Source organism: Pagrus pagrus (genome assembly GCF_965226575.1).
Source record: "Pagrus pagrus genome assembly, chromosome: 11".
Classification (NCBI taxonomy): domain Eukaryota; kingdom Metazoa; phylum Chordata; class Actinopteri; order Spariformes; family Sparidae; genus Pagrus; species Pagrus pagrus.
In genome coordinates, this window is record NC_140195.1 from 12,489,249 (window position 1) to 12,511,350 (window position 22,102).

Genomic DNA, 22,102 nt, shown 5'->3' on the forward strand with positions numbered 1-22,102 from the left:
GTGTTTCCTTCATCAGTTTGCACCTTGGAGCACGTTCTTTAATGTCTTGCTAAGGACATTTCTGCAAGACGTTAAGTTTCAGGCATATGAGCATCAACAATGAAGTCAACCTGACATCAAGACATAACCCTAACAACGGTCAGCTGTAGTCTAGTTGTTGTGGTGTGTCCCCCATTGTTGGCACTGGTCAACACTTGTGGCCCGTTTTTGGCCGAGTGAGAGTGTAGAATCAGCGGCGGCAGTTCAGCCAATCAGTTTAATGATTTTTCTCCTTATTTTTCACCTCACTTCTCTGCTAGTGCCATTTGCAACTTTTTTTCGGACATATTCTTGATTAAAGTGGCTATATTAGTGAAAGTGGTGTCAAAAACGCTGCTTTATCATAACAAGTTTCCCCTTTTTGAATGATAAATATGGACTACTGCTACCTGGTGGTATTGGAGTTATCTCTTTTCATGCAGGCGCAGAACGTAAGAGCTAGTAGTGTTTTGGCGGTGTATTCAAGTGCAGCTTTTTGGGTGAGAAACAAGCAACATGATGCAATGCATCAGTAGATGTTGGTTTTGAGTGTCTGGGACCTTGAAATAGTTTTTTGCAAGGGTTTGTATGATTGTCTTTTTTAACATGCATGTGTTTAGTATCAACATGTTTAAGTGTACACAGAGAGGCATTTTTACCCGTGCAGTAACATCTGTCACACACTAGAACGTAAGACTGCTCATCATTAAGGAAGTCAGTCTGGTAGATTTGAGTAATTTCAAGTCTCCGACATCTCATTTTGAAGCTTTAATGTTCAACCAGATAGAGAAATCCTGGGAGAACTGCAAAAAAGCAATGCAGTTTATTAACTTGGAAAAGAAATCTTTGTAGAAATAGTTTGCTGTCTCATCAGTTCTATGGAGAAATTTGTGCAGACTCCGTGCTCCAAATAATAATCCCAGTAGGATATCTTTTTACATCGTCAGTTTCTTTCATATTTTTCCTCTTTTGGTGTCGAAGCTATTCCATAGTCCAGAAAACTGGCATTTCTTAATCTGGTTTCAGCGAGTCTCAAACCGCATACATACATCCAGTCCAATTAAACCAGGGTTTATTATCCTTTGACAGCTGATATCGTGGCCTATGTTGAATTTAATGTGATAGACAGGCTCCGTAATAACTCCACATGTGGACACTGAACCTTGTGTCAGCAGGCTGTACATGTTATCATGGTTTTCACTCTTCATCCCCCCAGTAATCTGATCCTCTTACATTTTTGGTGTTACTCCACAAACACAGTCCCTCTGCTACTTGTTTCTTTTCTCATTTTTATGCAAAGCACTCCGTGGAGTTGGCTTTTACCTCATAAACTCATGTATGTTTGATAGATTGCGGATTCCTCACACAGGGAAATTGGTGTTATTTCCGGACCTCTTATTCACACGACAATGAAAGTAGTATCAGTCGCATTTTGGCCTTTAGGAGAGACATTTTGACAAACTGTTCTACAGAAACTAATAGCTCCAGCAATTGTAACGTGTATGCTACCCCCAGGCAGCGACAGTTTCTGCTCTATTTTTTTTTTTTGGTTTCTTTTCTACGTAAAATAGTTACTTGTCTGCAGTCAACAATTTAACCATTTAAGACGTTTAAATTAGTTTATGACCTTGGTATTCATCAAAAAAAGAGAACTGAACAATCATGATCAATCAACTTCTGATTTACTTTTACTGCTACTTTTGATGTTTACTGTTAAAGTTGTCCTCACACTAAATAGATGATACTGTCCGTTTTGCAGTCCCTCCCTGTCATGGTCCTGTCATTTTTTGTGTTTTCTGGGTTTTTTGTTGCTTTTTGCCATGTTTCCAGCGTTCTGTTCCCCTCCAGTGTTCCTGTGCACCTCCCCAGTCTGCTTTCCCTCCACATCTGCCCTGCATCACCTTCGTTAGTCCAGCCTACTAATATGTTTCAAGTTAACTTTTTTACTAGGTCTGTCTGAAAACTGTTACTGTAATCATTACCTGGATCCTTGCATCAGTGATGCAGTGTGTCTCAACTGATTGTGTGCATGTGTGTGTTTGACTAAGCGAGTCGTCGGCGAGTGTATGAGCCTAGAAACGAGGACAACATGGTTTAACAGTGTGTCTGGAAACTGCGTACATTTGTACAAGCTTCCTCACAGGGAAGTCTCATAAAGGCGTAATTATTTATCCATATTTGCATTTCAAACACTTTATTTGTGAGGCCTGTAGTCTCGGGGGGGTTTTACACTGTGCATTATAGACTGTTCCTCTGGTAAACAGACAAGGGAAGCTCTTTAAAAACACAGCCTTGACTTCAATTATACTGTGCCTATTAGGAACAATCATTGAACCTACTGGAGTCTGGAATAGACTTCTAGTTGTATTAGGAAACTGCTCGCTGGTGCACTAATCTTTCGTAGCCCTGTGAAGGTGGATGTTGACAAATGAAGCTTGAATTAGTTCAATTGTGACATGTACGTGTAATCGATACTCGCTGTCCATCAGATCTATACAATCTCCCGACGTGTGCGACAACTCATTTAGGCAGCCGATGTCACTTTTCTTATGATTTCTGCTACATGCTGCATCCTTATAATATTAACTACACTTTGTCCATGCATCTTTAAGTTTGTGTATCAGGCATTACAAATCCTATTGATACAGCATGTGTCAGGCTGGCTCTTTTCTGTGAACCCCTGCAGTGTGTATGGGCGGGTGTGAGTGTGTGTGAAGCATATAAATGGGAACATCCCTGGATTCTGCACTCCAGGATGCAGATTCCTGGGGTGAAGAATCTATACTGCAACATACGAATGTTGAAACATTCACAGTTTTCAGAGTATGGACATGAATATATAGCATTGGTGTTCCTTGGTGAAATGAAATCATGTGCAGTTTCTGTCAACTGATACCAATTTAAATGAATTGCATATTCAGTCTTTCTAAATTAATTATGAATCATGAATTATTAATTATGACTAAATGGTGCTGTGACAAATGATTTTCACAGAAGGACAAAGAAGATTTAACGATGGTTTAATGAGCAAATTAGAGGTGAATGATGAGTCTTGGAATGAAAACTGAAATTGAATTAACCTCCAGTAATACAGTCTATAGATATGGACCCAGAGCTAATGGGTAAGTCCATATGAAATCATATTTAAGAAAACTATATGGCTCCTAAATCAACTTTCTATGCTGCCTCAAGCGATTTAGACACAGGCAATCATGTAAATAAATCCTGGGTGGTTTAGTGACAAAACGATTAATTATATTCATGAGTAATGTGCAAAGAGGAGTTCACACACGCATGCATCAGAAGACTCGGGAGTTAATTTGAAATGACACTGCCTGAAAACACAAGTGTCTCAGTCTTCCACTGCTGTTACAATGGCACTATTATGGCCATAAGAACATTATGCGCCCTTGGGCAAAAATATTAAGTCACAAATAAATGCTACAGTATGTTTTGTACAAAAAACATATTCTTCTTAACCTTTTCTTGGAGCCTTGTGTTGTTTATAGTTTGACATTAGTTATTCTCAAGGGCTTCACTTTGTGTGGAAGAGTGGTGGGGACCAATCACCAATCTACTATTATATTGCTTTTAATTGTATATGTTGAAGACCGTTCAAATGTTTTTTCATCTGAGCCCTTACCACTTTGTAACTGACACTCTTGATTTTAATATGCTGGCAAAGCTTAGACTACTAATTAGTCCATCTAATGTATTACATTCTGTTTCAACAGCGTTGTCAGACTCAGGATGTGTGAGGGGCAGGGGTGAAAAAAATAGCTGTGCTTTTTCAACCAGAAGGGCACATTATATAATTCAGACTCTCGATAGTGTGATATTTATTCTAGAAGGAGCTACTGTGATGTCTCAGCTAACCCTCTGGGATCAATAACATATTTCTGATTCTGATTCAGTTGCAGCAGGTGCTGGTGGTCTGTTTGTTGGTTAACATTTCTGGGTGCAACCTTCTTTTTGGAACATTTTTAATAAATAGTGATTTCAAATAATGGTGGAGACATGTCCTCAGCGTCCCCAGTGTAAATGACAACACCCAAATGTTGTTTTGATCTTTGAGGCTTCTTCTCTGGATGACTATGCAGTCTTGTGAAATACTGCAGTGCATTCACATTCGCTCTCTTGGTGCTGTGTTAGTTGTTTGGTGTTGCTTATATAACATCACAGCCAGACCTTGTTATTTCTGCTAATTAGCTATTTGACCTAATTAACGTTCTACCCACAATTACCAAGCTTTGTTTAAAGTTGTGGCAAAAGAGAATTTTATTATCTTATTATTTGTGTCCCCTCTATGGGCAGTCCAAAACACAGGTTGTATTGTACCTCCTGCAAGGCGATAACAGATACGATTTGATCATAACAATGCATCAAATGATAATGTGAAAGTGGTCGCTTGTAGTTATGAACTTAGAGAATTATCACCTAAATCTGCAGCTCCCGTCAGCTTTACAGCTCATTGTTTAACTGTTTGACCCACAATTTTACTGCTGTAATCGAGGCTCATTGCTGAGCAGCTGTGCTCAGTGAAAAAGAACTGCAAAGCCTCTGTACACCACCTGCCCGGCAACAAACGGCAGACAGACAAAGTTTGTGACAGTCATGGTCCCGTGATTTCTGTGTTTTCTGTCTTTTGCTCCGTTTCCAGTGTTCTGTTTCCCTCCTGTGTTCTTGTGCTCCTCCCCAGTCTACTTTCCCTCCACATCTGCCCTGCACCGCCTTCGTTATCCCATCCCTGTTCCCAGTGTTCTTCTCAGCCAATCAGCTCCTTCCCTGCTCTCTTGTTTTCTCCACTCATTCCCCCTCCCATGTGTTTCTCCGCCTCACTCCACCTGCACCTGATCCCATCATTAGTTTAGTTTTTATTTACGTCCAGACAGAAGCTTAGTCTTTGTCGTGTCATCGGTTGTGGTTCCCTGATCCTGCTGTTCAATTATCCTCTTCTCGTGTTTTTTCTTTTTTTTATGGAATAAATGTCCTGTAACTGATCTGCTGGCCTGCTGTCTCTTGCAATTGGGTCCACCTCCTTCTGCTGCTATCAGTGTGACAGTCCCAATTAATGACAATGCTCCCAACCTTGAGACTTAAAAATACCGTGTCCTCCACCAGAATGATTTTAGTTTCAAAGACTTTATTTCCTGCATTCTGGTGAAAATAATGAGAAATAATAATAATAATAATATGAACGCTGCAACAGCATATTCATTTTAAGACTTGTCATCTTTATTTTTAATTCCCAGGAAAGAATACAGAATAGTTAGCCCCTCTGGCGTAAACTGTTATTCATTATTTATTTGTTCATTTTTTGCCCCTGCCCGTTAGAGTCACTGCACGGCACTGCTCAGTGTTTGTCGGCCTCTAGATGGTGATTGAACTCCTGTCACCCAGTTATCGACAGAAACATTATGGAGCAGATTTGACAAGTTAGATGTCCCTATCCTTTAAAACTTTCTGTCATAAACGGGCATTCTTCCTCCCACGATTTTCTTCAGACTCACGCCATTTGCTTGAGTATTTGTCTCTTCTCCATTTCTCTGTCAGTCTCTCACTTACTCACTATTACTTTTCAATACTGAAAAAGTAGTTTGACAAAACAATCTAAAATCAAGGTCCACTTACTAGCTTTTCCTTGGCTTTTAAGTGTGCTACATGGTCTTTACTGGTGTATGGAGTTTTTTCCGTTGTCATGGAGAAGGACCTGTTGCCATGCAAACTCAATAGCTGCTGTTGGACTTTTTGTCTGTGTGTGGGTTAAGCCTCATCACCTTGAACGTCAACATATCCAGCTCCACAAAAAACTCATGAAAGATAGGAAGTGGACATTAAGTTGGATTTGTTTTTCTCCTATAGCTTTTATCGTTCTTAATCAAATCCAATATAATTCAGAGACCCATTCACACTTACATACTGCTTGCGTCGTGGGTGGATGTGATAGCTGTTTGATATGTCAGAGTTAAGTGTGCATCAAAGGAGCATCTAAGCCAGAAGTCTGAAAGGTGCAAATGCATCTGTCTCTCCGTGGTTAATCTTTACTCCTCCAATGTGTAATTATATCAATCAGCAATCTGTGGAAATTACATCTAAAGGGTCGAATATGATAAAGGCCAGCTGAAGGTCGCTGAAATTAAACTGAAGTCGGCTGTTGTTCTTCCTGTTTTACAGGAAAAAAAGCAGTCAAGGCTTATGATGTCAGAAAAGGCGCTTTGAGCTGTTTTAAGATTCATCTGATCCTTTCAACCCCTGAATGATCTGTGTGGGTGAGAGAGATTTCTGTCTGCATGTACAGTATGTATGTACATTGCGTGTGCACTGTGTCCTTGACTGACTCATTGTCAGCTGTCGTCCTTGAGTTAAACCATACCATTAGCTATACAGGTAGAACGCTTTTATGAGAGGCCATGAAAGGAAAAGTGTTTCATGTCGTAAACACTATTATGGCCACAGTAAATGCATCTCTACGTCACTTGTCGTGGGAGTGCTACTTACTGTTAAATTGACACAGATCAGTCATAACAAAAAGTGTGAAACACACTCACATAACCAATGTGCAAAGGACAAGCTGCAAGTAAGTCACCAAAGTGGAGATGTGACATCCGAAGCTGTTCGCACCACTTTAATGTTCTCAGAGTGACTCAGTCTTTAACTAAGGACTTCTCACAAAAGTAATGAACTTCGTTGACTTATAAACAGTTAATAAATAGTTCACAACACACTATAGGGCTTTTCAGGGTGCATAACCTAAGCCCAGGGCTATCCTTGGCTTTTCACACACAGATTTTTAAACCCAGTGTTAACCTAAGCCAAGGACAATATGATTCACACTACATTTCTACTAGCCCTAGGAACATAAGCTCCAAATATGAGCATATGTCCGCCACACTGTAGTCATAGTCATGTAATCAAAAACTATCCTGAGAGGTGTTTTGATTTAATTTAAATCCATAGAGGTATGCTTCTTCCCTTTGCCATCTCTGTCGGATTGTGACACTCATGGTGCATTCAGGTGCACGTCGTACATTCTTAAATCCACATCGCTTAGTAAGGCAGAGTGTATGAGTGCTGACAGGGCTGTCAGGTGCACCACATAAACTCAGAAATCAATGCTCAAATGGCCACAAAGGTTGCCTGGATGGGAAAGTTTTGTTTAAATAATCTGCCATTGCCTGCTTTGTTCTTTCGTGGCAGCACTTTTAAAATTTTGACAACATCCCATTCATTTCTTAAACTCTTCACATCAAATAAAAATCAGACGCAGACCTTTAGTTACCCCTGTTCTATAATGCTTTGTGATTACTCTGTTTAGTGGCGTTTCACACTGGCACCTTTTAGCCCTGCGTTTGGTTGATTTTCAGAGGATAACCCCACAAACTCGGGCTCCGTAGCAGGACCAGCAAGTCCTATGACAACATCAGGGTTCGCCCACTTTGGACTGTGCTAGTGTGAAAGCTTTCTTAGCCTGGGGCAAAGTGCTGCGTGAAAAGCCCTTATTATGTAGTTGTAAGAATGTATTTCTGTATTTGTCAACATCTAAAACTTGCATGTGGAGGCTGGTGGATAAACAGATAATGAATGACAATATAGTTAAACACAGCTGTAATATTGTAAAATATGTCCACAAAGGAGAAGCTAGAATTGTTGAAAACTATTGTTAAATAATTAACACTTAAAGTTTCACTTATTTTATTATTACACGTTTTACCATTCTGCAAAATGAACAACAAAAGTAGAAATCAATTAGTAAACCTGACGGCATGACTGTAGTCAGAACATGCGGCTAGGGAATCATGAAATTCCAATAATTGGATGGTTTGTGAGTTTTTCAAATGAAGACCCTGCAGGGGAATACATTAAGAAGGAAAGGGAGATTAAAGTCCTTGTAAACATCTCCTTATTTACATATGCTGCTGTTTAAAGAGGTTAAAGCGTGGCCCTGAACATTAACATTATTGCAGCGAGGCCCCTTTTTCTTTGTAACAAGCCCTTGACTTGCTGGCCTCTCTAGATTTACATTTCTCTCTTCCGATCCAAGGTTTCTGGCTTCAGGGGAGAGCGAGAACAATGAGTTGATCGTTATGGGTGAAGCCTGCCTTCTAGTTAATCAAAATCAATAAATGACCATACAGTTTTAATGTAGTTTGTTGTTTTGATGGAATTTTCTTCTCATCACATTAAATGATTAATTAAAGCACAAAGACTCGTTGACTCACCATAGTTTGGGCAGCAGACCTTAAGCCAGCAGACGCAGGAGAGCACAGTGAGGTTGGTCAGACTGCACAGGCCAAACAAAACGCCACAGAAGGCGTAGACTATGCAGGTCGTCTCATAAAACAGCCACCTGAAGGAGAGATGAACAGAGGAGGACTTCTTTGAATTTGATTTGTCATTAACATCTCGATACAAAGCCAGTAAAATCCTTCTGATGGATTACACAATTCACGGCCAGTCGATGAAACGGGTGATACATTTTCTGGCCTTCCCCATGGTCATATACAGCTGCAGTGAGCAATGACGCATTTGGACCCAATCATGGCCCACATGACGGCTATCAGCTGCACATGCTCAGGGGATCAAAGCAGCGAGCAGGGGAGACCACAGGATGAAGCAGCAGAGACGACAGACACGGTGCCATGTGTTGCAACATTTCATCAAACATTTTGACTGCTTTATTTGCAAGGAGGTGTTTTACTCCTTCACAGGATTGTCGTCAGCACTTTAAAAATACTGAGGTTACACATCTACCAGAAGAAGGTTTTTACATTTTTTCCGATTTTTAATCCCTTCTCATTTTCTTTATTAATTTAACTGTGTAGTCGAGAGTGTAGGTTTGGTGTCACAATGAAATTAGAGGATCCTTTGCCTATATTTATTAACATTTATATCAATATAGAAAATTGTGATAAATTGGCAGCTTCCAATACCCCTATGTTTTAATGCATTAAACCTACTTAAAAATCATATGTAGTTTAATTGCTGATCACTGTCCTTGGCTGTGCTCTATGATTGGTGTTCAGTCAGTAGTCTCTTTTTCAATATTAACTGTAACAGAAGAGGTGGAAACACTTGTTTTAAGCCCTGATGACTGATTGCTGCAGACAGCTTCAGCAACCTTCATCTACAAGATGTGTCACGCTTTATAAAGCCTGAGAGGTGAAACCCAGGGCAAAAAGTCTACAAATCTCTCGCTGCTGCTTGTAAAGCTTATAGTAGCTACAATCTCTATTCCTATAATGACAATGTAGCATATAACAAAGTCAAAACATAGTGAGGAGGTGAAAATGGTCACTCACAGTCATGAAACTACAGAGAATTATACCCCAAATCCTCAGCTCCCCTCGGCTGAACAGAGCAGATAGCCAGTTTCAACTCAGTGTTTAGCTGTCAGGCCGCAACTTTACTGTTTTGTTTCACTGTCATGACTTGAATGGATTTTTTTCTCAGTGGGCTTATTCAACTTCTATTTTAGAAGGGCCAGATTTGGAAAGAAGTGAAGCTCGTTTTCTCAATTGAAAATAACAATTAAAGATACAGAAGTCAAAAGTATAGTAAGTGGAAACAATTCACCTTTTAATCTTAGATGTAGTTTTCTTCTTGAGTATTTTTTACTCTGCAACAGACATAACTAATGAATGACCAAACATACTTCCAATAAAATGATCAAAGGGCTAGAATGAGGTTATTAAAGGGCTGCAGGCTGCCAGTTAAATAGGGGTAGTGTGAAGGCCTAATCCAGCTCCCCACATTTATATTTTTACTACAGAGGATTAACAAATCCTTTTGATTATTTTCTTTTATGTAAAAACTGTCAAATTCATTTTGAGTACTAAAAAACCCTGCAATTTTTATGTGTAATGTATAAGCTAATGTAAACTCCTGTATGAGAGGAGTAACTGAGCCATTGTAACAGCTTGCCTGTTTACCCTGATAACAGACATGTAAAGTGTAGGAAGTAGTAAAGAGCCCTTGTGTTACGTTCAAAGTGTTGTCACGAAAATTACAAATGCAAACACTCAACAGGACATATAGCTCCAACGCAGTTAATCCATTACTTTTCACCCAATATTTATTTATTTTTACACCATATTTTCACTAAAATAACCTTATAGTACCCTGTCAACTGACGTGATCAAACCCTATCTGAACCTGGACATTCGTTTTTAAGTTCTTGTCCAAACTTGTGGGTCATGAGTTTGGTTTCTAGGAGGCATGACTTTCATGTTGTTGATGGCAATTACAGGCCTGCTTCGCTCACCATTTCCCACCTGTCACTCTTTGTTAGTCTCTTTGCTTTCTTTCTTTCTCATCCATCAGGAATGTATAGAAAGTGAGGATGACCTTGTAACATTATAGGTAAAAGGAGAGCGTGGTGGAAACTTGAATGGTCACTCACATGTGAGCATAGGCTGAGGGGATGGCCAGTGGGAACAGGGTTATGGTCATGCCAAGGTCACTAATGGCCAGGTTAACCACAAAGAACTCTGCTGGCTTCAAGGAGGACTTCTTTCTATAGGCCACGAACAGCAGGATCCCATTCCCCAACACTGACAGCACACCTGGATGACAGAGATATATAAAGACTGTTGGATTTGAACGAACAGGTAAAGTAGAGTTAGAGAAAAAAGAAAAAAAGAAGAAGATGTCTTACCAAAAATGGTGTAGAGAGTCGCCATGAGGAAGTCATTGTCTTTGGATATTCTGGACACGAGCAGAAATGTTTCGGAGGCATTTCCCATCTAGAAGAGGAAGAGAAAAACAGACAGGGGAAAGAGAGAGAGGGAGGAAAATCTTTAAAATTATGTTTTTCACCTTCAGGCAATTTAATAAATGAGCAAAACAACTTTCGAACAAAATTAACATCCTCTTTACCTCAGAGAGGAGCAAACACATAGTGACTTGTGGCTCAGACCACAGCTACTATAACAATGCCCCCAAACCAAGTGACAATAATAAACACAGTTAAGTGAGTGTCAAACATCCTGTGCATCTGTCTTCAATGATTCTGTGGTCCTTCAATGATGGACTCTCTTCCTACAAGTTAAAAATAGACAACAAAACAGCACTCCCGCCCCCTGCCACTGGCTAGCTCTTTCACAACAATGCCCCCCCCCCCCTTAACTTATACAGTGTTATCAGGTTGATCAAAAAGGGACCCAAATGCAAGACACAATAAGGCAGGCAGCTAAACAAAGAAAAAGGTAAGCTTCATTAAATAAAGCTGTAAACCAACATCTATTAAATACAAATCCAAGAACACAAAAGCTGGTAACAAAGAGAGACAAGGACCTAATACACAGGGGCTGATTAGCAGATGGGACACAGGTGAACACATAAAAAGGGTGGGGAAATAGACAAAAGTCGGAAATAGCAAGTAAAACATTACACATGAGGACAGAATTTCAAAATAAAACAGGAAACAACTGAACCACAAACTCAAACCATGACAGGTTCCATGAACATCTCCAGTACCATCCTTCATGTTAAAGCCAGGCGGTTATTTGCATTCACAGCATGACCTGCTGCCACTACAGTACAGTATGCACTGTGGCCAAGTGAAGCTGCTGAGGCAATCTTTTTAAAGGAATTTATGGGCGGAGATAACATGAAAATGTATTCATAGCCTTTCTATTTACTAAATCACTTCACCTCTTCTTACAGATTAAAGGGAGCCAACAAAGGGAAGAGACAAGTTAAGTCACCTGAGGGGAAGAGTTGAGCTTCTTGTGGATAAATCCACATTAGCATAAACTCAGGAGATTATCTTCAAAGAGAACCAGAGGTGAGGAAATTATTTTTATATTATTCTGTGCGGACTTTCTATTAGAATTTTATTTGGCCTCGGTGCATGTAGCCGAGCTTGTCAGCAGATCAGATCTTGCACAGGTGTGTGTGAATAATGCTTTCCTGTCTTTGCAGGTGTGTGTTTATGGGTTTCATATCCATCTATTACTGTGGAGTCGAAAGAAATTATTTTGATTTATCATTCATCAACAATGACTACAAATTTCCTCTCAAATGATATCAAACAGCATGACACAGCTTCATTACGCAATTTTATTATTTCCCCATCAATTACCCCAAACTGGTATCTCCACACTTTGCTTAATCACAGCTGGTGCTTCCTGCATCAGTCCACATTTGTCTTGTTTTGCTGAATGTGAGAATCCTCATTATTGCAGCAGCCTTTCACAGTTTCCCAGAGATTGCCTTGACTTGTGATGTTATTTTTTTCGCCTTTTCTCTTTTTCAAATGTTGTTATACGCATAATTTACAAAATTATGATGAAAGAAAGTGGAAATGTGTTGGTCTGATTATAAAATTGGTCTGTTCTAAAATGATTGCGTGTTGATCTCTTTAGACAAAAACAGTTGGGACGCTGTGTAAAATTTGATAAAAACAAGATGCAACAGTTTTATAATGTTTTATATAATCATGTGTTCCACAACTTTTCCAGTCGTTTGTTACTCCTGTCCCAACTTGTTTGAAAGATGATGGTGGCGTCAAATTCAGAATAAGCATAGAACTACAAAAATCAATGAAGGTGATGAGGTAAAACATTAAACATATAGTCTTTGTATAGTTTTCAGTTAAGTATATGTCAGAAAGGATGAGCAAATGATCACATTCTCTTTTATTTACGTTTTACACACAGTTGTGCCAGAACGCTCTGCTTCCCTTGTCAAATGTTCCCACGGATGTTCAGTGGGGCTGAGGTCTGGTGACTGTAGAGAGAACAGAGGGGATATGACGGCGCTGTATTGAGCCGAGAGCGGAGCTTAAGGTGTCACAGCAGACACTGAGCACATCGATAAGTTCCACAAATGGATGAAAGATTCAGTGTTGCCAACAAAGAATACACTGCATCCAAAAGTACAAGTTGTGATAAAAGTGTAGATATTATAATGAAAAGTGGGTGTGATATGAGAATCACATGAATACAAGAGTGTTCATTTAGTGTTCCACTAAATGAAAGTGAAGGTTCACAATGTGCAGGGGTAGTTCTCTGGTTTTATTCAGGCAGAAAGAATGACACAACAGTGTGGTCCTCTGTTCACATAATGTACTAAAAAGTATAAATAATAAAAGTTGTAATTTTTCTCATCATGTAGAATCATTACTGCATTCATACATTGCATGCATTGATGCTTTTACATCTGAGCAGTACTTTAATGTATCATACTCTATAAACTGATCATTTGGTTTTTGTGTAAAATCTCGAAGGTAACTAGGAGCTATCTCTGTCCAACAAATGCAGTGGAGGAAAAAAGTACAATAATTGCTGTTTCAACTACCACAATGTAATGTAAGGATAATAAAAGTACACTAATACAGTAGTTGAAAATCACCTGGTTCTCATAATGGCGTATGTAACACATTCATCACTTTCAAGCAACATTATTTTACTTTTTTACCTTGAAATAACAGCTTCAAAAATCTCTGTCTTAGCCACTCCGCCCGCCATCACTTGTTTCTGCACTATGTAACTTCAGTGAGAGGGTAGGATTATACATGTTTACATCAACATACACGTTTTCATTACATAACATTTTATATGATGTAATTAGTTTAGTTTGTAGTCAGCACCTACATTACATCTGACAAACTGTTACAGACCTGGGATTTGTATTTACACCAATGGTATTCTCAACTCAAACACTTGGCGTCAAAGCGCACAAAATACCAATTTCTACATAATGTTGCTTTAAATATATACAACAGTTATATAAGTTCTGAAAAGTGCTCAATTTCTGTATTGCAGTTTGGTATATTCCTGTTACACAATGCCATGGTAAAGTAAACATTATGCTGCTGTTCCAGTACTCCAGATGACTTGTGTAGGCTGCGAGGTCATCCATCTTTATAACCTGCAATCTCACATTCCCCATGATAACCTGCGGGAAACTTCAGCCTTCTGCCTCCTTTTCTCCTCTTACTTTTCTTTGCACAAATGTATTGCCCTTTTGGTGACACAGTAGCTCCAGAAGGACATCTCATATATTCTAAAATGAAAATAAAATGTTATTTTTCCCTCTCTGTCCCTGAACATGAAATTCAAATTCCCAAAGATACAAAGACTGTAAATGTAGTAGTTTTGGGTAAATTTCTTTCAGGGTTACCGTATAAGATATCACCTCATGGAGGGCTTATCAGCTAGTCTTTTTTAATCTTTTGCAATTGATCAAACCCCTCACCTATGAGAAGGTTCCTGGATGTCTCCTCAGCAATAACATCTTTATGTTTTTCCATACATTTATAATTGCTGAAGGGGATTTTAGACTCCATCTTTCCTGAGCATCATGTTATTTCATCTGTTTTCCCTTCATGACAGCTCTTTGCTTGAAACATGAGCTTAGTCATGCATATTACTGAGCTTAGGAACCCATTTTTAATCAATTGCAAGATTTTAAAAAAGGATCAAAATAAATGCAGCACATGTAGAGAATGTGTGTATTTTATTTATTCCCTGTGTATTTCTTCCGTCTTTAGAGATTCAGGTTTGTTTTGCTAGTGGCACAAATGTAGCCTTGAGCTGCTAGCATCAAGTAGAGATGAGGAGCGAGATACAATACCTCACTTCTTTCAAACACCACATTCCCACACTATTTTCATGTTTGAACTAGTAGTGTTCAGCCCCAACTGATTTTGACTCAAGTCACATGAAATGAGGCAATTTATCTGAGTTTTATATCACTCGGGAGCCACAAAAGGTCTAACCCTATCCCCTTGATGTGTAAAATCAGTAGCGATCCCCCTTCATAAGCATTCTTTAGGCTTTTATTAAAAGGACAGCTTACGAGAGATTACATGTAGCAAAGGGCCACAGATACTGTAGGACTCAAACCCTGGGCCACTGCAGTGAGGACAAAGCCTCTGTACATGGGATGCACGCTCTACCAACTGAGCTACTGGGGCACTGGAGAACTGCTTTAACTCCTGAAAATTGACAATGGTGAGACAAACTTTCTTTTTGTTTTCAGCCTGCCTGCCATTGTGTGTCTTGTGTTTGGGTCCTCATCATTTTGCAAACTTTAACAGAACGAAGTGACCAAGAGTGAGGGGAAAAACAGGCTCAGAATACACAGGGAGTGATTAAGTAATGGAACACAGATGAGCAGCAACAAGGGCATGAAAACAGACAAAGAGAGGAAGTGGAAAGTTAAACTACCAAAATAAAACAGGAAATAATTAAACCAAAAACCTGTACTGTGACATAACCAAGTGGCTTTTGTGCCTAAACCTAACCTGACTATAAGCACGGCACTGTCACAACATAAAATTGACACTAAATCTGAAAAAATGTAAAGTTTCAACAGCTGTGGCTTGCAGAAAAGTACATTGCCAACATTTATTTTGGAGATTGGGTTGGGGATGCCAAGATTTGAACAGAGAGGAACATCATGGTGTCAGCAGTGCTTGCTGAATCTTAGAGAGGTATCTGTCAAAAACAGACTTCAAATGACATCTGCCTGCATGTCCACGTCTATACACCATGGCCACTCCCCGTTCTACTGTATGCTCTCCTCTCAGTAATGTCAGGGGTAAGGGGCAAGACTGGATTAACTGTCTGCCTGGGAGCATGAAGTCAAGAGTGAAAATGAGAGAGCGGCAGAGGAGGGAGGCAGTGTTAGAGGGAGAAACCTTTGCTCAGCCCCAGCGGACCGACAGGAGAGAAAAAGTGCTTTACAGAGTGAGGGGAAGTCATAAAGTCACTGCCGGCGTATAGCTGAATAGTGAAATTTGGGCTAATCATTGTAGAATACGTCTGACAACTTAAGCCTTGCTGTCATACAAATAGAAGTTGCAGTATTCACACAGACACATGCAGACACGCACATACATACAGCAAAATTGTCAAGGAGAAAGAAGGAACCGGATTTAAAGAATGGGGTGCTAGAACGAATCGGCGAGGACAAGAGAAGGATGAGAGAAATCCTATAACTGAAACTGTCACGAGCACGGGATTGAAAGCAGAATGATGGAGATTAAATATAAGACGAATGGGACAATGGGGAAATTCAGTGATACTGAAAACATCCTCCCTGCACATACTTATCATTGAACACCCTTGTGAAATGCAAAGAGAATCAGAGCAGGATACAACCAAGACTGTATTTTCTCTTGAACATATTGAGGAAACAGATTACTGTAGTTTACACATACACTCATCCCTTGAGTCTCCAGTAATACAGTGTTTGATTTCCCATATAAATTGCAACCAGACACCACCTTCACTGTCAGACTGATCTTCTTCTTTCACACCCAAAAGAAGCTCCCTGGCTTATTTTCCAATCCTCCTTCCCCCCCCTCTTCAATATTATGGAGCATAACTTCCAATGACAGAGAGGAGCAAAGGCAAAGACATTTTAATTTACAGGTCTCCAGCTTGGGAATTGCAAATGATTGGAGGTGATACGAAAATTATTTTATGTGCAAGTGTTTTTTATGACTTAAGTTACTTATATCAGCAACAAATCATAACCCTCATTTCACATTAAAACAAAGATTTATCTGGGCTGACTGCTACAGTATATGAACAACAGACAGAAGTGATGTCACGAGAAGGTGGACCCAAATGCAGGACACAGCAGGCAGGAAGTGCAATGTTTTATAATTGGAACAGGCAAACTCAACGGCAGGATAAGGGAAACTCAACAGATGGCTCAACAAAGACTGAAATAAAGACTGGACTTAAACACAAACTAAACTAACGAAGGGATGAGTTGAAGGTGGAGAGAAGCGGAGAAACAAGTAAAAGTAATGAGTGAAAAAACACTAGGAACAGGGCTGGGCTAACGAAGGAGATGCACTGCAGTGTAATAATGTAATGTAATGTAATGTTGTAATGTTTGGTCAAAGGTGAACACTGTCAACAAAATATTCAAAGCACCCTGTCGCCTACAGAATATATCTGAATATGAGAAATACAATTGCAACCTTTTTTTGTTGATGTCCATGACCCGGGTCCATAACCATCTCCGTGTGGATATGAAAATATGGTTTAATAAAATTGTTTTTTTTCTGAGCTCAATCAGGTGCCCTGAGCTGCCCAAACACAACTTAAAAAGTGAATCATGCCTTTGTTAAGAGAGGGGCAAGATATTGTGTGGAGAATATAAAACACACTGACTGTTTTTTAGTGCGAACAATTTCTGTTTGCAGTAAGAATTTGCAAACATGTTTATATCCACAGAATTTTCACAGTTTTTAGGAGTCAGGGTTGCATCGGGACCCACACAGCCCGCTCTTAACACATGGCAGGGTAATTACACATCCAAGGTAATTGTTTTAACTTCAGAGCACATAGGGAGGTGACGAGCAACTGTGCCTGTGTGCTGTCATCAAACCAGAGCCCACCATCCATGACTACTGTGTATATCTCACTTAACCAACATCTCCCTCTAGCTACAGCCATCTACACAGCTGAGCTGAGGCAAGGACACAGTCTCAGTGGTTGAGAGCTCATTCCATGTGTAGTTGAGTTTAGGCCAAAAAAAAAAAAATCGGCCCAGTCACAGGACTATAACGTTTGCAGATAAAGCTTCTGCAAACAAGTTTATGACCTGACCTCTACATCTGGAGGTGGATTGGTTAAGCAAGGCGAGAAGGCTGCCAAGCCAGTGACCACAGTTTGAGACTTAATTTCAACGCTTGTAAATGTGAAACCACTGGATACTTTTGTGAGCGAACATCTCCAGCTGTGTGTGTGGCAACCAAAGCAGAGATTGTAAGCCAAAAAACACAATCTTTTATTGACCCTAACCAAGTGTTTTTTTTTTCAATAATGCTAACCAGACCATAAGCACAGCATTGTAAACTATAAAAACTTGGGTTGTAAAAAATGGTTATAGGACAAGTAGTAATTTTCTCAATATTTAACCAAGATCACAATATTTCTTCTACCTCAACAAAGTTCCCAGACTTGCCCAAACATGATAATTGAAAAAGGTGAATTTTGTTCTTCCATAGTGTGGCATGTGGTGAAAATTGATCTAAGACAGCGGCAAAAAAGTGCAAAAAATTACCTTAAGCCCATCTGGCAGTACCCAGTGTTCATGTTTAAGACCACGCTCATCCAAGAAGCAAAAATGATGTTATACTGGCAGGGATTTTGACAGAATTTCATTTATGAATATTTCACTTGTGTCATTTCTCTGCTACATTAAGTCGAGACGTTGTGTGTGATTTAATGTTGTCATGCTGATCATCTGATTCATTTCCAGAAGGCATCACTCATCCAGACGGAATAGATCCTCTTTGATCAAAACTCAAAATTGAGCATTCGTATTTCTTTTATAAGCAGAAGCCCTATCTCCAATATGCAGTGGGCATACAGAAGTACTGTATAATGTTACCAGATAACAGAAACAATAACTTACAGTTTCCATTGTAACTTAGAATAAAGTGGAGTACAAACCCCTTTAAACTCTGTTTAACTTCTTGTCTGTTGAATATTGTTTGCTCATCGCTTTACACTGTCATAAATCAGTAAGTAAGTAATACGTTTCATTTCCTCTGCCCTGAAAGCAGAGTACACAGTTTTGCCTTTTGCAATCCTCAAGAGTTATGTGCATCTCAGTCTATCTGCTTGTTAAGTGGACCCAGGGGGTACCACAACTTAAATAAAACCACATGCAAATAGACAAAAGACAAGCAAATTAAGAAAAAATTTCATCAATCTGACAACAAATCATGTGGAAAAAAACGGTACAAATAGACAAAAAGGGGGGGTACATCAAAATGGATGCACACCCACACACAGCTGGGACCTAGCCTCCGGGAAGTGTGCCTGGCTTCAAAGCAAATTTCACATAGTGGCCAAACCATGTAGTTACAACATTGCACGACAAATCCACGCCATCTAGAAAAATTATAAAATCTGATCTTGTTAGGACAAGACAATTGTCAGACAAGACAAATTGTTCCAGCAGATGAAAACCTCTGTATTTGTTTAACGATTAAAAACAATACCCCAACAGTGTCCACCTGCCTGATACACCACAAAGACACACATTCACTTCAGTCAGGTTAGTTTATCTTCTTTATTGTTTGACTGCTGCAATTGTATTCAGATTTCCAGGTTGCTTCTTGAAAAACATAAAAAGGAGCATTTCTGTTTCTAATATTTTTTTCTTACTAGCAATTTTATGTGTCTATCTGTCTAACTTAGAATAAAGTGGAGTACAAACCCCTTTAAACTCTGTTTAACTTCTTGTCTGTTGAATATTGTTTGCTCATCGCTTTACACTGTCATAAAACTTACAGTACAATTTATGGAGCACAATGTTTTATAATCTGAAACCACAGAAGTTTGAGGGTTCATTTTATTGTCATTATGCTACAAGGTTGTACAAGGATTGTAAGTTGTAGTCCTCTTGTGCTACAAGAGTGGAGTACAGAGAAAGAGTTAAGGAGTCTGACAGTCTGAGGAAAGAAGCTGCCTAGGCCCAATCCCAACACACCCCTTGCCCCAACCTCTTAGCCCTATCCCTCCATCTGGGCTGGATGATTCATTAAATTAAAAGAAGAGTTCTTGCTGTGGTACTAAAACAGACACTACATTGTTTCACAATCTCATCACTACCCTCCAAACAACTGTTCAAATATGTTTTTGCACGTCTTTTTCCTTGCTTGTTGCCAAAGCAAATACACGTGATAGCCAGATCAAGATGTTTGCCATAGCAGGCAGTGGTGCTCATACAGCTTTTTTTCACAGGGGCCACCAAAATCAGCACAAAATGAAATTAATTCCTTGTCCTTCAAATAACCAAATGGATGTAATTTTCTTTTGGAGCACGGATTAAAAAGGCAGAAAGAGTTCAGAGCTACAACACCAAAACAGCAAAGATCTGTCTCTCCTCGCTAATGATACGGGTTTCTGGAACAACCACTGGCTCCTAAGCAGAGGCTCTATGCTCAACCAGTCCTCATAAAAACAAAATATAACCTGACCTGTAAAAAATTGAGTTTGACAAGATAGGTGTAATATAATCAGATTTTGATAAAGCAGAGCAACTGCATGTTCAATCAGCTTGGAGGTGGGAAGTGGTTTAATGGCCAAGTGCAGGTGTTACATTATTCCAGCATGGATTCGATTTTGAAGGCTGAAGAAAGAAAGACAGAAGTTTGGCTGATGATACGTAACTGGACAAAACATGACTCATGAATAATGAGTCAAAATCTAAAGTAACCTAAACTGTGCTTGAAGCAAGACCTAAGCCTCTGGAGGGGCGAACACACATTGCTCTCCAAATCAGCCAGTCTGCAGCTCATTTGAAGGTGCAAGTGAGCCTGAGCTTCACTGTTTCATAAACACGCTGTACACTGACAGGGGAGCAGATATTGGGCGAATGATTTTCTTTCACAATACTAGAGAGACGAATGGGTGAAAAAGAGAACAGAAACAATCTGCGAGGGATGCATCTTCAACAACTGAGCGGAGTCTGGACTGAAAGAAAGGATACAGTGGGAACCAATTACAATAAATAAGCATGATTATGTAAACAGGACATGAGTGATTATCTCGTTTCCTCCAGATATTGCTGATGAGAAAGATGCAGAAGACTGAAAATCTCTTGTTTTTCTCTCCTACTTTCTCTCTAACCTGTTATTATTTTTCTCTTCCTCAGTCTTCCACAATCAAAACCCATTACTCAGCCCTAACGCTGTCACCCAGAATGCTGATGCATGTTTTTGCTGTCCTGTAGCAAAGACGAGAATAGCCACTCCTCGGGACTCCTTCACAGGGGGCGACACAAGAAGTCATTTCAGTTTTGAATGGTGACCTGAGCTCACTGGGCAGCACAACACTGGAAGAATTTGAAGAACCGAGCAGGGGAGTCAGAAACCAAATAATGAGTGTAATGAATACCCTGACTCGCAATAAATGACACGGTCAGTCTATTTCAGTCCATTTTCGAAATTGTAACGTTGCCAGTTAGTCTCAGTGGTGGTATTTACTGCATTGGCTGTGAGTCGAGTTTCAGGCTCAGTTCTGACAATGCCACTTCATCAATAACATGCGTCAATTTCTGATGATGAAGTGGAATGTAGACTGCCCCAAATGGTCTCCATTAAAGCTCGCTCCCTTCATTCCTCAACTCAGTTCCTCCTGTCACAAGTTGGTACTTCGTAAGTGAGGGAACCAAAGGAGGAAAAGTGAAAATGCTTTTAGATCCACCCCATCTCCCTTCTCGCCTTCCACCGCCTCATGTTCTCATCTTTCATCCCTCTGTTCTCCCTCAGGGTATTCATTTGTCTAGCCACCCATTTTAATCTTGTTTCGCCAACAAACTTTGCTTTTCTCTATTTTCTTTTCCCAGTTTCATTTCCTCTGCCCTGAAAGCAGAGTACACAGTTTTGCCTTTTGCAATTCCTCAAGAGTTATGTGCATCTCAGTCTATCTGCTTGTTAAGTGGACCCAGGGGCTCAACGTACCACAACTTAAATAAAACCACATGCAAATAGACAAAAGACAAGCAAATTAAGAAAACATTTCATCAACTTGACAACAAATCATGTCGAAAAAAAAACGGTACAAATAGACAAAAGGGGGGGGTACATCAAAATGGATGCACACCCACACACAGCTGGGACCTAGCCTCCGGGAAGTGTGCCTGGCTTCAAAGCAAATTTCACATAGAGGCCAAACCGTGTAGTTACAACATTGCACGACAAATCCACGCCATCTAGAAAAGTAATAAAATCTGATCTCGTTAGGACAAGACAATTGTTAGACAAGACAAATTGTGCCAGCAAATGAAAACCTCTGTATTTGTTTAACGATTAAAAACAATACCCCAACAGTGTCCACCTGCCTGATACGCCACAAAAACACACATTCACTTCAGTCAGGTTAGTTTATCTTCTTTATTGTTTGACTGCTGCAATGGTATTCAGATTTCCAGGTTGCTTCTTGAAAAACATAAAAAGGAGCATTTCTGTTTCTGATAATAGTGCCTTTTTTTCTTACCAGCAATTGTATGTGCCTATCTGTCTATCTTATGTGTGCCTATGGATTTGAATCTAAGAGTTACAGGGTCAGTGTAATATGGATATGACAGATTTTTTTTTTTCCAT

General features: G+C 39.7%; 1 protein-coding gene across 1 annotated transcript in view; it reads right to left on the reverse strand.

The window, feature by feature from the left end:
- opn7b (opsin 7, group member b) overlaps positions 1-22,102 on the reverse strand; it is a 65,316-nt gene that overhangs the window by 10,382 nt on the left and 32,832 nt on the right. The window contains exons 2-4 of the mRNA XM_084366883.1: positions 10,673-10,760; positions 10,418-10,580; positions 8,238-8,365 (exon numbers count right to left, since the gene is read on the reverse strand). Of these exons, the coding sequence (XP_084223009.1) occupies positions 8,238-8,365; positions 10,418-10,580; positions 10,673-10,760 (379 nt within the window). The remainder of the gene's footprint in view (positions 1-8,237; positions 8,366-10,417; positions 10,581-10,672; positions 10,761-22,102) is intronic.